At 38.2% G+C, this 14,840-nt stretch overlaps 1 protein-coding gene across 2 annotated transcripts in view; it reads left to right on the top strand.

The window, feature by feature from the left end:
• LOC145984281 (inactive phospholipase C-like protein 2) overlaps positions 1-14,840 on the top strand; it is a 744,169-nt gene that overhangs the window by 696,147 nt on the left and 33,182 nt on the right. For both annotated transcript variants that reach the window (XR_014441294.1, XM_083117918.1), the window contains exons 16-19: positions 3,140-3,237; positions 3,793-3,879; positions 10,714-10,899; positions 14,252-14,566. Coding sequence is in view for 1 of the 2 variants with exons in the window: in XM_083117918.1 (XP_082974044.1) it covers positions 3,140-3,237; positions 3,793-3,879; positions 10,714-10,899; positions 14,252-14,566 (686 nt within the window). In the remaining variant the exon portion in view is untranslated. The remainder of the gene's footprint in view (positions 1-3,139; positions 3,238-3,792; positions 3,880-10,713; positions 10,900-14,251; positions 14,567-14,840) is intronic.

A 14,840-nucleotide genomic window follows, 5' to 3' on the forward strand; every position in this document is an offset into this window, starting at 1 on the left:
TTAAATTTGAATAATTTGACTGTTTTTAAGGATTATTGGATTTAAATTCCATTCATATCTTTCATTTTTATATATGGCCTCCACTCCATGCTTTGCATGTGACAGTTTGTATGGGCTACAATAAAATATTTCAATAATTGTTAAGATTACTTGTGGGATTAATATATTTCATCAATTTGCAAACTTACAGCATGTAAATATAAAGGATTTGAGAATCCCTTTCAAATGAATGCCCCTCCTCATTATTAATCTTATTCCATATGAGATATCTGATTCTTCATTGCATTACATTAATATAATTTATAAGCGATGGGCTGATATGAAATTTTGGCTGATAGTGATAAAGTACTGATATGACATTTACTGATAACGGATATTCTACCGATCAGATATAAAATTCCAAATGGTTCTTGAAGAACCAGAATAGTTCATTGACCTTCTTAATAAATGTTTGTTTCCAGATGACTGCAGTACAAAAGAAAGGCATATTTTGACATTTACTTTTTTAAAAAGTAGGACATAGAGATTATCCATAAAAATTATAACAAAACGGCAGAATTTTGCACTCAGTTATAAGACATTTTTGTATTGATATATCAGATCGGTAAAATAATTAGTAATTTTACTGATAAACCAATATTCCTATATCAGCTGATACAAATAGAGTACTGTTTAATCTGTCCCATCCCAAATTCATATTGATATTAGACGTATTTTTTAAGAAAATATTCCTTTCCTTGGAGCTGGTAATTCCTATTTTTAGATTTAACTGAATAATTCACACTAATGCTTTGCTTCTTCCTCTGTACTGTTTTACACAAGTGTTGTTTCCATTTATATAAAAAACTGAACTCTTAGTTAAAAAGTATGTATAGAAGTAGGATGTACTGTTTGTGATACTATTACCAATACTCTTATCGATTCCAACTGATATCGATACTTTGCCAGGGGTCCCAGGTTCGAATCCATAAATAAACACCTATGCCTAGCCAGGGATTTAAACCCAGAAACTTTAGTGACAACAACAAAAGACTGGCAGTAGATATTCTTTGTGAGTGTCCATTCATCAATTTCATCATATCATAACTCATCCTCATCTTTGCAAATTAGCCAAAAGTGGCACAAGAAGCGAAGTGAAATCAAGCAAATCAATCAATCAGTGATATCGATACTTAAGCATTGTAACAATCTTAAGTAGTTCAAAATATTTATACAACTTAATGTTTAAATATTCATATTTTGTATTTGTATTTTCCATATTATACATCTTATTTCTGCTCTCTTGGCTAATCACAATGATGAGGATGAGTTGATAAAATTCATAAAGGGACACTCACAAAGAACATCTACTGCCAGTCTTTTGTTGTTGTCACTAAAGTTTCTGGGTTTAAATCCCTGGCTAGGCATGGGTGTTTATTTATTTATTCATCAAACATTCTTGTTATCACAATTAGCCAAAAGTGGAAGAAAAGTGACTTAAAATAGCAAATAATAATAATAATAATGAATAGATTCTCTCGGGCTATAATGACCACATGAGATCTGGCAAGGTGACCAAGCTTTCAAGAGTTAATGTCACTCTCATCTTCAGATGAGATAATAATCAGTCTTTTTTGCACATACCTTTTCTTCCTCAAGCTTTTACCACATGAAGTGGTAATGTTGCCTTGTAATTAAGAGGTCGCAAGTTTGATTCCTGGCAGAGGTTTGGATCCCACATTAAACTGTAGGTTCAGTTCCAATTAGCCTATTTGTGCATAAAGTGAACTTAAAACAAAACTCAACAGCATGTGGCTCCTTCAGGAGGGTGGACAATTTTGAGATAGATTGTTAAAAGGTTAAAAAAAGTAGTCAATAGTTTATATTAACCCTAGAAAGGACAGGTGAAGAAAAGTAACATATGCGGATGGGTTGGGTCTCTCTGACCGAAAGTGAAATATTCGGTTCAAAGGTTATAGAAAAACTTTATTTCAATTTTAGTACTACAAGTGTAGAATATGGAGCATGATATTGTTTTAGAATATAAGTTTTAATAAAATTAAGATTTTAGTACCTCTGAACCAAAAATTTCACTCTGTGAAACCCAACCCATCTGCTTATGTTACTCTTTCTTTCACCAAAAGTCACTCTCCAACAGTTCATCAATTTCATCTTCTGTCAGGTTGTGTGCCATTGTGGAGAAAACCTATCTCGTAAACACCAATTACAGCACACATTGTGTACAAAATACCACTAACAAAAAGTACAAAACAAATGGGCTGAGAACAATGTCGTTTTTGCAAAACTCGCACAATAAAACTCACGTGAGTAGATGGACTGGGTCTCCTTGACCCAGACAGAGTTTCAACACATGTAGCAGAATGGCTGATGCAATAGCGGTCTCGATGATACAACTAGTGACACCTACAGAATGTAAACCGAAGGAACTGAGAGCAACAGTACAGTATGTTGAAAACTTTATTAGGGATTCAGAGAAATATTACCACCTGGGTCTCACAGACCCAGCCCGTCTGTTCGAGGGATATGGTAGCATTTGCCCAGTCATGATGTGAATCCTTCCACATCTGGCTGGCAACTGAGCAACTTCCATGGCCAGTCAGACATGGTAGGGTGCACATTGTGACAAGGCAACTGCTACCTTTTTAGCTATTAACAATTTATCTTCTGACTACCTTTTTATCATGTTTAACCTAAATCTTGTTTACCCTTCTCCAGAAGCTGCATAAAAATAGTGAAAGCTTGATGAAGTGAATGCATGTGCCTAAACAACGAACATTACCTTCATGAAAATATTGGCTTGTGGTGTATGTTATGCTTTATGTAATATTTTTACCATGATAGCAAGGACGTATTCACTTATGATTACATTATGAAAATTGTTCCTATATGCATGGCATCGAAATGTAGGTCCAGGTATGAGAAGAGAATATTGGCAAGTGAAGGCTGTTAAAATATGAGGCTGTAAGGTATGGCTAATGTACAAATAGTTTATTTCTCAATGGTGATTATCTTGAAGACAAACTGGAATGTAACTGAAATGAAGTTAAGTCATCTTCATACAATGTATGAATTCACTGGACATAAATGCGAAGTAGCAAGTGATATAAATATAAGCATATATTTTCTGTTCTGTTCTCAGGGTATCGACATATTCGCTTGTTATCCAATACAGGAGAGCCTTTAGAGAATTCTTCTCTCTTTGTCCACATAGCTATTACTAACAAGAAAGGTGGTGGGGTGAGTAGCGATTTTCATCTGCATGTTGCCTATGTTATGGAGTTACCTTTATATTATTAGGATTGACTTGCATTGGGCTCTTTCATATTCAGAATGGGTGGAATGTTTTAAAACAGATAACTAAATTTTCAATACTCACAGTAATTCTAGGTCTGGTAATACAGTGGATGCCCTCTTAACCACCCTCGATTCAACCAGTCACCGGTTTAACCAACCGCGCAGCTGAGGAAAAAAATATTGTGTGTAGTACTGTACGATGTAGTCTACAATTGTTTAGTTTTTAAAATGTGTACATGTAGTACAGTGATACAAATACAGTAGTTTTCTGTGCTTTTTTTCTGCTCATCTTGTGAAGTGATGTAGTGATGTTTACTGTATTCCATTGCATAATTTGGTTTAATCCACCATTTTATTATCTGGCCAAGGGCCTGGTCCCATTGTGGCCAGTTAAGAGGGTACCCACTGTAAGAATATTTTTTGCACATTATACAGTGGTTATTTTTTCCTGCACGAAATATCTCTCTCATTAAAATATAAATTGTGACATCTTTCCAGAAACCCATGAAGAAAAAGTCCAAATCAGACAAACTTCATACAGATGTACGAACAATTGGTTTGAAGCAAGTTGATGAACTTATGAAGGTAAGAGCTATTCCTACCATAATGTTAGTAGCAAAATATGTTTCACAAAATCCATTTAACTTTTTTGGGCACTTAGATTAAGGTTCTTCTCTGCATTGTACTTTTATTGTGTCATTCTTAAGTTTTATTCAATGATTATATGAAAATAGAATGTTGATTGCAGACAACAAATTTTGAGTTGTTGTGTGTATGTGATACAAAAGTAGTTGTGTAACTAACTAATTTAGTTACATGCTGAACATGGAATGTAAATGTAAAAAAAATCTGGAATTGGCTCTAGTTTTCAAGGTACATGGAGAGAGGACAGGTTTTTATCAAGTGAATGATTGATTCCTCATGAGATATATAACCTTGAGTGGTAGTTAGTTCAAACATAGTTACTTGTAGGTTTTTTTGGTTCCTGAAGATGAGATGACCTTTAAAATACCTAAGTAGCTGTAGTTTTTAAACACATACATCAGTGTTTGAAAGTAACTAGTTACAAGTAACTCAGATACAAGTAACAGTTACTTTTTTAAGGAATTGTAACTGCAACTAGTTAGTTTTAAAATCAAGTAAATGTAACAGTTACTTTTTCAGCAGAAGTTACGTTTCAACAGTTACTTTACAACACTTAAATTGCAAACTTGAATATTTGTAACGTAGGAGAAGAGCTAAATTTTGTAACTTGAATCATTTTCGTGGAATCACCTGAGCCAAAATTTCAAGGCTGACTGAAAGCACAGATGTCAACTATCTCTTCATTTCCTTGTTAAAAGAGCAAGGGGGGGGGGGAGAGAGAATGGCGGGAAGCGCATTTAATCCTTCCCAGGGCCAGGTCTCTTGTCTTGGCAAAGATTTCCAGATATCAATGTTCCTCATACTGAGAATGGAATCTGCTTCAGGAAGTCTCCTAGGGGGTAACAAACAGAACCGCTTGGTGGATAGCTTCAGAACGAGTCCTTTTATTTGATCTGTGATAGAGATAGAGAATGCACATACTTTCTTGCTGATTTTATGCAGTGGTAAATGGCTATTGCTTGCAAACCAAAATCCACGAAAACACCTACAGGTATGTCAACATGGATCTTAAATAGTTCTTTATTATTTCGATTTCCTTTTTGAAGTTATGTTGTTCGCCTACGTGTGGTGTATGCTTGCTTATAGATTCAGTCCAAGCGTCACACTTCAGTTCGAAAGGTTTCATGCATTATTAAGGGTTTGTTTCCAAGCGACACGTATTGCTTGTCGCCTGTGAAGCGACAAGAAACATGGGAATTTTATACCAAAGCGACAAACGATACATCCCCTTCAATCTATAAGAAAGCATTCATACCATATTCCAATAGACTGAGTGAGATGTAAGCGATAAGAGACACATGTAGCTTGTCCTGTCACCTTAGTTCGAAAGACTGTGTTTATTTCTGAAGATTGCTTTCCAAAAGATATGTGTTAGATGTCGCTTCGGTCTGAAAGTTCAATAAATGAGTGCTCCTTTTTATTACTGCTATTTCATTCTTATAAGAACTTCTGTGCACTGTGAAACTGGATTGTTTTCTTTAAATTACAAGCTTGCTGCTGGGAAACAACATTTTTTTAAAATGTGTAGTGCAAACACAGAAACCTATCCAGAACTGCAATACTTAGTACAATACACAAAGGAAAGGATTTCCTGAATGTTCCATAAAATGTTTCTCGGGCGTTAAAAACATGAACTTTTAAAAGAGTAAACAAATAATATATTTTCTTAAAAAGCAAAGCCATCAATTTTCTTTGTACAGTTTACAATGTTTTCTTGAGCTGCCTATTCTCTATCACAATTCTTTTCACAAAAATAGGTATGTGAATCGGTATTGTATGAATTGCATTTGTATTTGGAGTATTATCACAACATAAAATTAATAACCTTGAATACATTTAAAAATGGGAAGTTACGATTGGATACTTTCCATTATTAAAGAGTATTAAAAAAATTAGATATTTGTTTATTACTCTTTGTGTTATCCTTCTTCTGACATAATAAACCCTGGTCTGGGTTTCCAAGGAAACTACGTTTTTCCAAGTAAATAAGTATTTGCAAGTGTTTAAATATTTTGTTTGTATTTCTTCGAGACTTTTCTAGATGGGACGAGACTTTTCACGAGCTATCCTGTATTGTCTCGTGTCTCATCTCAACAATGAGACAAGACAGACATTCAGTTTCATCTCAAATTTCAAAAGGTCTGTTCCGTATCGTGTCTCATTTCGTGAGCAACACTATAGGCCATGTATATATTTTATTTATTGCAATTGCAAAGTTAATCCGTCGGTGGCAGCCATGGCCTTGTGCAGTGCAGTTTCATAAATTCAGGATAAAATTCTCCTTTTTCGTAGTGTCAAAATGTGGTGTCAAACAAAAATGTTGTTTGTCTTGTTCTCTGTATGCTGTGAAAGTTTGTGCATTGACATGTTGTGTGTGTTTCTTATACTACACATTTCCAGACTTGAGACGAGACCGAAATTTGCCCCTTGAGATCGAGACTGGTGCTTACAACTAGAGGCAAGACCGAGACTATGCAAAATGTTGTCTCATCTCGACAGCAGCTTATAAGATTCCTAAATTCCAATTATGAATTTACAATGAGTTTGTAGTATAAAGGTAAAGTGCTCCCCTGTGCTTAGCACCATGCCATGAAGGCGTATAGGGGGTGTGGGAGTAACGCCCCACACTTTCTTGATCCGGTCGTGAGTAGGGGTGATGTGATCAGCATCACGTCCCTGACCACCTTTACCCCCCAGGGTTTCCCCCAGGTACCCATGTCATTCGAGGCTGGGTGGGCGCCGGAGCCGCTTCCAACGTTAGAAAAGTTCCCGGATTTGAACTGGACATAGCAAACCATTGATTTAATAGTATTTACTTCTAGAACAACATTTCATACTTTCACTCTGAAAATGCATTCTAGACAAAGCTATAAAGATAATTGTGGAGCACGATGCGTAACATACACAACAACATCTCAATCAGCTGTGCATTGAGCATGCCTACCAAAATGAATGACAAACATATTTAATAATAATCTGGTTCCAAAAGTTAATATTGGCCACATTGCTAATCAAAAACATGGTACATTTTTGCATTACCGACTCTGATTGCGGGATGGTATGGGTTAGATTACACCTGGATTCAGTCTCTGGGTTTTTTGCCTATGTATAGGACCGGTGGCAACCCACGATCGTGATGCAATTGGGGAGCTACGAGTGAGTGAGTAGCTTAACCCAGTCTGGAAAATCTCCTAACGGCTGAGGGTTCGACGTGCTGACCCCACATCACCCCATTACTGTTTGAAGATCACCACACCTCAAGTCAGGATTGTGGCAGGAAGACTGGCAGTCGGGAGATAGGTCAAGGCCCATCAAGGGCTGTCGAGCCACAGGTTATTAGCTGTGGGTGTGTGTAGTTAAAATATGATATGTTTTTCGATTTAAAATGTGTGTTATTTATTGTTGTTATAGAGAATTCGAAAAGTGTTTTTGTATTCGAAACTCAATCCCCCCTCCATGAGAAATAATTGATAATTTGTCCCCTCCCTACAGGAATACCTTCTGCCTCTACTGAATAATATAAATATGTGAAGACTTATATAATTAAGACTTATTAAGACTTTCGAACCAACCAAAAGCATAAATAAAATGCATGTAAGTCTTCACATATTATTTTATCCTAGTTAATGATCATCAGTTGTACATACAATGTAATTGCTTGCAAGAAAATTATTTTAAGCATGAAGTTACTGTAAAAGTAACTTAGTTACTTTTCAAGCACCATTAACTGTAACTGTAACTAGTTACTTTTAAAAAGTAACTCTCTGAACACTGATATACATGTGTATATAAACTAAAATATACACATTTGAATACACATGCTGCCACTTATAATTGTTGTATTCCATTGTTTGCATGTTATGTTATTTATTTAATATCATTTTCTACTGATTTGGTTACTCATGACAACTTGCTGCCTGTGCCAATGATATGAATGATAGAAGTCAAGATGAAAAGAAAGTTAGCAATGAGTAAGAGGATTCACAGGATTTTATTCTTTCCATATTGGCAGTTGTCCCAGTCACCGTATCCTTGTTAGCCTGCAACAAACATTGTGGTCATGTGACATCCGGGTAGGTTCTGGCATTTCTGTAATACCCAAAGTTAAAGAGGAAGCAAGTGTAGGGGCCCTGAAGATGTTAAAGTATGCCCAAACCCAACCGGGGAGTCGCAAATTATGAATCTTCCTTGAGTACCAATGAAACTGTAATTCGAGTCAAGTTACAAAAGGATACCGAACTATGATTAGCTATACAATGTTCAATAGGAATTTCACGTGGATCTCTTGCATTTTTGCCATTTTCGCGATTGTCTTTACAAACGGGAGAAAAACTACTGTTTTGAAAAAAATTATCTTGTTTTCAAGTGCAAACCAAAGTTCCAGAATTAAGTGCGCATGGACATGGCACCACCAAAAAATGCACTGGTTTTCAGCAAGTAAATTGTGTTTTTAAAAAGGCCTTAATTCTATGACACATGCACTATCAAAAGTGACGCAAGCACCATGCGACTTTCGACCACTCAGGCAAGGAACAAACGTGGGAGGTGCGTTCCTTTTTAGTTGCACAGTAAGAGTTTTATCATGTATGCTCTAAAACTAAACTCATGCATATTACTACCACCACAATCTACTAATTAGGAATTTGCCTTAATCTATTTTGTTCAATGATTAACGAATTATTTCAACAACGAGACGCAAGGTTTATTTTTAAGCATTCAATAATGGTACAATTGCTCATTCACTACACAAATGTGCCTCAAATTAACAAAACAATCAACAACATGCCTTTTTGCTGATGCAACAACAAGTGCAATACGCGCTTTCATAAACAATCTGTATTGAATTTGGTTTTCAACATTCACTTACACATATATGTACATGTATGTGCTTAGCGGACAAAATTTATATACAGTGTCTGGAAAGCTTACATAAGTTACTTTATCTTTGTTTCACATAAACATTTCTCAATTGACTAAAATTTTTAATTGTCAATGTAACTTCTTATTTACAACAATTTTACAACCTTAAAGCTATTTAGGCTCGTCTTGAAATATTAGATTTTTGGCATATTTTATTATTATGTTAGAAAAACATTTAATTCTTGCAGCAACGTAAATGTTACTAGACTAATCAAGGTTGGAGGTAGTAAGGAAAAATAACGTAATCTTGCCTTTCTTTTTGTGGGGTAACTAACCACGCAAGTTCCGACAATACGTAGTTTTGCTTATTGTATTCACTAATTCACAACAAAGTTAATAAAAACCACGTAGTTTAAAGTGATTTGCAATTTCTTCCATTAAGCATAACATTCGAGAGTACACACTTCATGTTAATCAAGCTTTCAATCAGATTAAAGAAAATGCAACTTGCTGCAAATATGTCAAATATGCACGTGCAATTAAGTCGAGAGAAGCTCAAATGCTGTTTTTACAGCGTGACAAATAATGAATGAATCCTTTTTGCAAGCATTTAAAGTTTTAAGAATAGCAGCCTATTCATAAATAATGCATTTTAAATGATTATGAGCAGTTCCCATTTTTCGATGCACTAAATACACAAAGTTCCAACGTACCTGTTCAAACATAAAAATTTCTGTCCAAAAGCACTACTGGAAATCCTGCCATAATGTGTGTAATGCCCGTATTAGTTCTCACGGTACATGTGCTCGCATTCAGAATGCAAATGATTGCTGCTTCTTTATGTGCATTGTGAATAGGTAGGTCACACTTGCCGTGGGTGACGTAAGCTATGAAAAGCACAACTCGGTAGAAGCTCCTTCACCCTCAAGCGTTGGTAGTGACTGTCAAACAAGAGTGAAAACAAGTTTCGCTGCGAACGAAGGGTTAGGAATTTAGTTGTAATTTCTGCCGACAGAGATGGCAATTATCAAGCAAGAGGTAGTATAGTCAGAGCCATCTAGTAGCAAGTAAGGCAACTAGATGAATTGAGAAGATTCACAACCAAGGTTGTAGCGGATTTTTAAATAATATACGAAAATACTAAAAATACGTTATAGTCACCAGTGTGCAATGTTTGGTACTAATGCCTTCCCATGATGCAATAGCCCTTGTGGCCCAGGGCTTACCTACCAACCTCACTCCCACATGCCTCAGCAGTGGTGGGTGCTCATCCAACCAGTTACAGAGTAACATGTGGACAGCACGATGAACCCCCAGTTGTTGTAGGTTTCCATGACCAGGTTACACTGTTCATTCATAGCTCCCCAATATCCACACAATGGTGGAAGGCCAGCGGTCCCATACACTGGCCAAAATCTGAGGAGAAAAGTTGTTACGCTCGAACCAGTGTGCATCCTGTAGCCCGAGCCCAAAGCCAGACACCTTAGACCACATGGCCAAGGTGCAGGATCTTATGACTATGTTCTATGTACAAAACTCCTTGCACCCAATCATGTGCTCAACATATAAGAAGGGCCTCCCCGATGTCATAGTGACAATGCCATTGCTTGTAATCAAGGTGTCCCTGGTTCGATACCCAGAGGAGGTGGTTCAGATCCAACTTTAAACTCTAGGTTCAGTCCTGATTAGCCTATTTGTGAATAAGGTGGACTTGAAACATAACCTCAGACTTCCGATAAGGATCATCCATTTCCAGTAACTCACTCACCTTTCAATATCTTGGAATCAAGAGCAAACTCACAATTTATACATTCAAATTCATGATTAACATTTTAAAATTAGTTATTACATTACACTGGTAAGAACAGTAATTAATCCTTATGCTGTATGTACTCTTATCTAAATATTTTCCAGGCTGTCACTCCTGGAGTCCTGGAGGCCATGAAAGTGCGGTATGATGCTGAGAGTTCAATGGAAGATCTTCGTGCAGAATGTGGTCTAAATGAAGCTGCCAATATGAAGCAGTGCCTTCGTGTTTTGCTACAGAGGTTGTCAGCATGCTCGCAGATACAATCATTTGCTATTCATGATCAGGATGGGGTTAGTTCAATACATTTTTTTCATTACTTTATACTAGGGCTGAGATGATACCAATTCAATGTATTGGTATCACCAGCGATATCACTATCGGAAAGTATCCAGAAGTGTCCCAGAAGTCTTTCCTTGATTACAAACTTTATTCATATCCACTATATGCAATGTAGAGATGTGAAAGTGGTGCCAAAATGTTGGAAAACTAACCAAGTTTTCTTGTTCCAGGTTTCAGTAACGTGGCTGTAGTGTAGCAGTGTCAGTGTCCAGGAAACCGGAAATGTTCACAAATCAGGAAAAATCTGTGTGTCACGAGACCCGGCACCAATAACAGTGCAGAGGAACTTTCAAACAACTAATGGAAAGATGCTGCCCAATGTCGAGAGCATTAAGTCGTGGTATGATGAGTTCAAGACCACAGAATCTGTTGCTGAATTACCGATAAGTGGCTAAACCATCAACCTCAGCGATTTCAAACAACGTAAAACATCAGCCAAAAAGTTATCTTTATGATATCTTACACAAACGTTTATTTTTTGTGCATACAAAGTGCAAATTGTACAGTCTTTGTTGCCTAATGATACCAGGGGACACACTGAGCTTTTTCCTGATTTGTGAACATTATATGCATACGTATAATGTTTTCGGGCATTTTAATGTGACTGCCCCCAACAATATTTTGTTGCTCCCCTCCCCCCCCCCCAGTCATTTTTCTCTGGCCCCATCACAGCACTTGCTCCTCATGGTAAGCTTGATGGTAATGAGGAAGAGGTACTAACTACACACTTGGAAATGGCAAAACACAATCAGTTGGATTTGCTCCTTCAAGTCTAGATCAACCTGTCTGTCTCCAATTACGAAGTTCCCTGCTGATAGCTGTTAGTGTCAAATCATATTCGATCGCTTAATCTCCTCAGTTGCTTTTCGTTCCACAACTCCAGACAAAAAAGCCCACATCACCCATTGCTCTCAAACTTCTTGCTCCTTCCGAACCCCCTGGTCATTGCCCTGTCATTCAAGGTGATCAGCACCTTAACTCCAATAAACCAGGAAGATTTGTTAACTACTGACGTGACATTCTTTGAATGTCTGAGAGAGCAACGGCCGGTGATTGAGGTTATGAATTCTGGCTTGCTATATATTGCTATATTTAGAGGAGATGGAAACGTTATTATTACAATTTTCAAACATTGGTTTCTGTACTGGTGGGAACTGCTGAGTGTATCGGCATTGATAGCAGTATCAGTTCAAAGTAGTATCGACTCAGCCCTACTGTCATTCCAAAGATAACTTGCAAAGTACCCAAAGCAGATCACAATTACACTCTTGTTGAAGTTATGAATGTACAACCTTGGTGACAATGAAGTTCGACCAGAAAGGAATACGTGATTAAATGCACAGACATAGGCGGTGGAATGGGTGACCCGCAGAAGTGACGCATGTGTGTAAGAGGAGGCGTGTGAGCAGGCAAGAATCGTGATCCCAGCATGTTGCACCCAAGGTCACGTAAAGAACGAAAACGGGGAACTATACGCGTGACATTGAACTTCGACCAGGCACCAGACCCATACGGGAAATTCCAGATAGTGGCGCATTAGACGGAAGCATGACGTCACGGACACGATAAGGGAGTCCGCCGTATATAAGCACGTGCTGTGCACCGAGGAACCGCAGTGCATCATCACCATGGCCAGGGGCAAACCTATTGACAACACCGTGAGGAGAAGAGTGGTGGAGTTGCAACGGGATGGACTCAGTGAACGGGAAATAGGGCGCCAACTGAACTTACCCAAGTCAACCGTCCACTGCATCATCAACCACCACCGAAAATACGGGTACTACAGAGCCAGGTAAGGCCCCCGGTCGAAAATGCCTGCTGAGCGTGCGTGACTTACTGATATTTAGGCGCTATATCCAAACCAACAATCATGTTTCTGTGGCCGAATTACAACTGTGGATTCGAGAACGCTTTCACATTGAAGTGTCAACCAGAACCATTTGCCGTTACCTACAGCGATGCGGTTACCGAGTGTACAAGGCGAAACGTAAACCCTTTCTTTCCATGTTGAACAAAGGCAATCGACTACGGTGGGCACGAATGTACCGGGGATGGACATTTCGGCAGTGGAACAGGGTTTTGTGGACGGACGAATCCATTTTCAATGTTGTGTATGGGAAAATACGGAAAAGAGTCATTTGTCGGAAGGAGGAACAGAATGAAGCAAAATGTTATGCACGTCGGGTACAGAAACCGGCGTCAGTGATGGTATGGGGATGCATGACGGCATCTGGGGTTGGCCCACTACACGTCTGTGAGGGCATTGTGAATGCACACGCCTATACACGCATACTGGAGCGGCATCTTCCCACAGTGCGAAGGTACCTGTTCCACAGGCGGCGTCTCATCTTTCAACACGACAATGCCAGGCCTCATACAGCGCGGCTGACAAGAGAATGGTTGACTCGCCATCAAGTGCGATCTCTGGCATGGCCACCATCGAGTCCCGACCTCTCGCCCATTGAGAATGTGTGGTGTGTTCTTAAGCGACGTGTGCAACAGAGGGGACCCACGCCAGTGGCTGCTCTTATCGCCTGCCTGCAGGAGGAATGGCACCGCATCGATGTGGAATACCTTGAACGACTCGTCCGCAGCATGCCCCGACTCATTGCCACAGTTATTCGCCAAGGGGGCGGCGTCACACCATGGTAAACAGGATCCCCTCTAACAGTGGTCGAACTTCAATGTCACGTGTAGATGGACGAAAATGTTTTATTTTGTGTGGACACCATACATTTCTGCGTTGCAGCGGAAATTTATGTTTTCCTTTGTTCCATGTAGCCTGCTGAATAAAATATGTTCAGCATATGCATGTGTTCTCCTTCTTTCACAACGCACTCCTATATTTCTGACTGGTCGAACTTCATTGTCACTAAGGTTGTACGTACGAAAGGGAAAGTAAGAACAGAACCAAGGAATTAGGTGGTAGAGCAGACTACGGATGCACCTCGCCCACCAAATAATGGAATCTTATGGAATTTTTTTTTGTCATTGTCACTATTATTATTATTATTATTATTATTATTATTATTATATGACATTGAATGTTATATAATCTAAGAGTTGCTTCTCTCATGCTGACAAAATAATATATAAAAGTTTAAGCAATCTATTATTCAGTTCCAAAATTGAAACCATAAATTCTCTGTCCGCTAAATACTTTGTGCATACACTCTCAGATAAAGAAGTAAATATTATATTTTTAAATTTTGAATTTGTAATCTGGCTTAAGTTGTTAACCAGGAACAAATTCAAATAATATTTTTGATGGTCATGAGTTATGTCTTATTTTATTTATTGCAGTTTCCTGTTTTGAAAGTAGAAGCTAACAACATGCCCCCTCATCTTCATCGAGCCATAGTTACATTTGAACGAACATTAATGGAGCATCAGTATATGGTAGACAATGGTGACAAACTTGTAGAACAAATAAATATAAAGTTAACAACACTGCTGGATTATTATGAAGATCTTCAAAATTTATGTAATCAAGCAGGCATCAAGGGAAAGAAGTATAATCGCGTGCATGACAATTTTACATGGAATGTGCGGATTTTGAGAGGGCAGGTAGATTTGCTTCAGTCATGTACAAAGGAATGTAAACAGGCAATTGCTCAGGTAAGAAAATACTTCAGTCTTTGGTATTTATGTAACTGATCATTCAATTGTAGTGCAAGTGTAAATCTCTGTGAGAAAAATTAAAAGCTGAACTCTGTCCTGGGTATCTCTGGAGTGAGCAAACGAAAACAAGTCTTTGTGCGACTCAAAAGGGCTCGACCAATGAACACAAGAGGGTAGGAGATTGCATGGAGGTGGAAAATGCAGGTGCAGCTACCAGCAGTTTCCAGCAGCTTGCACTGCTTTTCTCCACCCACTCACAGTCTTGTGTGGC

Source organism: Lepisma saccharinum, chromosome 2 (assembly GCF_977018435.1).
Source record: "Lepisma saccharinum chromosome 2, izLepSacc3.1, whole genome shotgun sequence".
NCBI lineage: Eukaryota > Metazoa > Arthropoda > Insecta > Zygentoma > Lepismatidae > Lepisma > Lepisma saccharinum.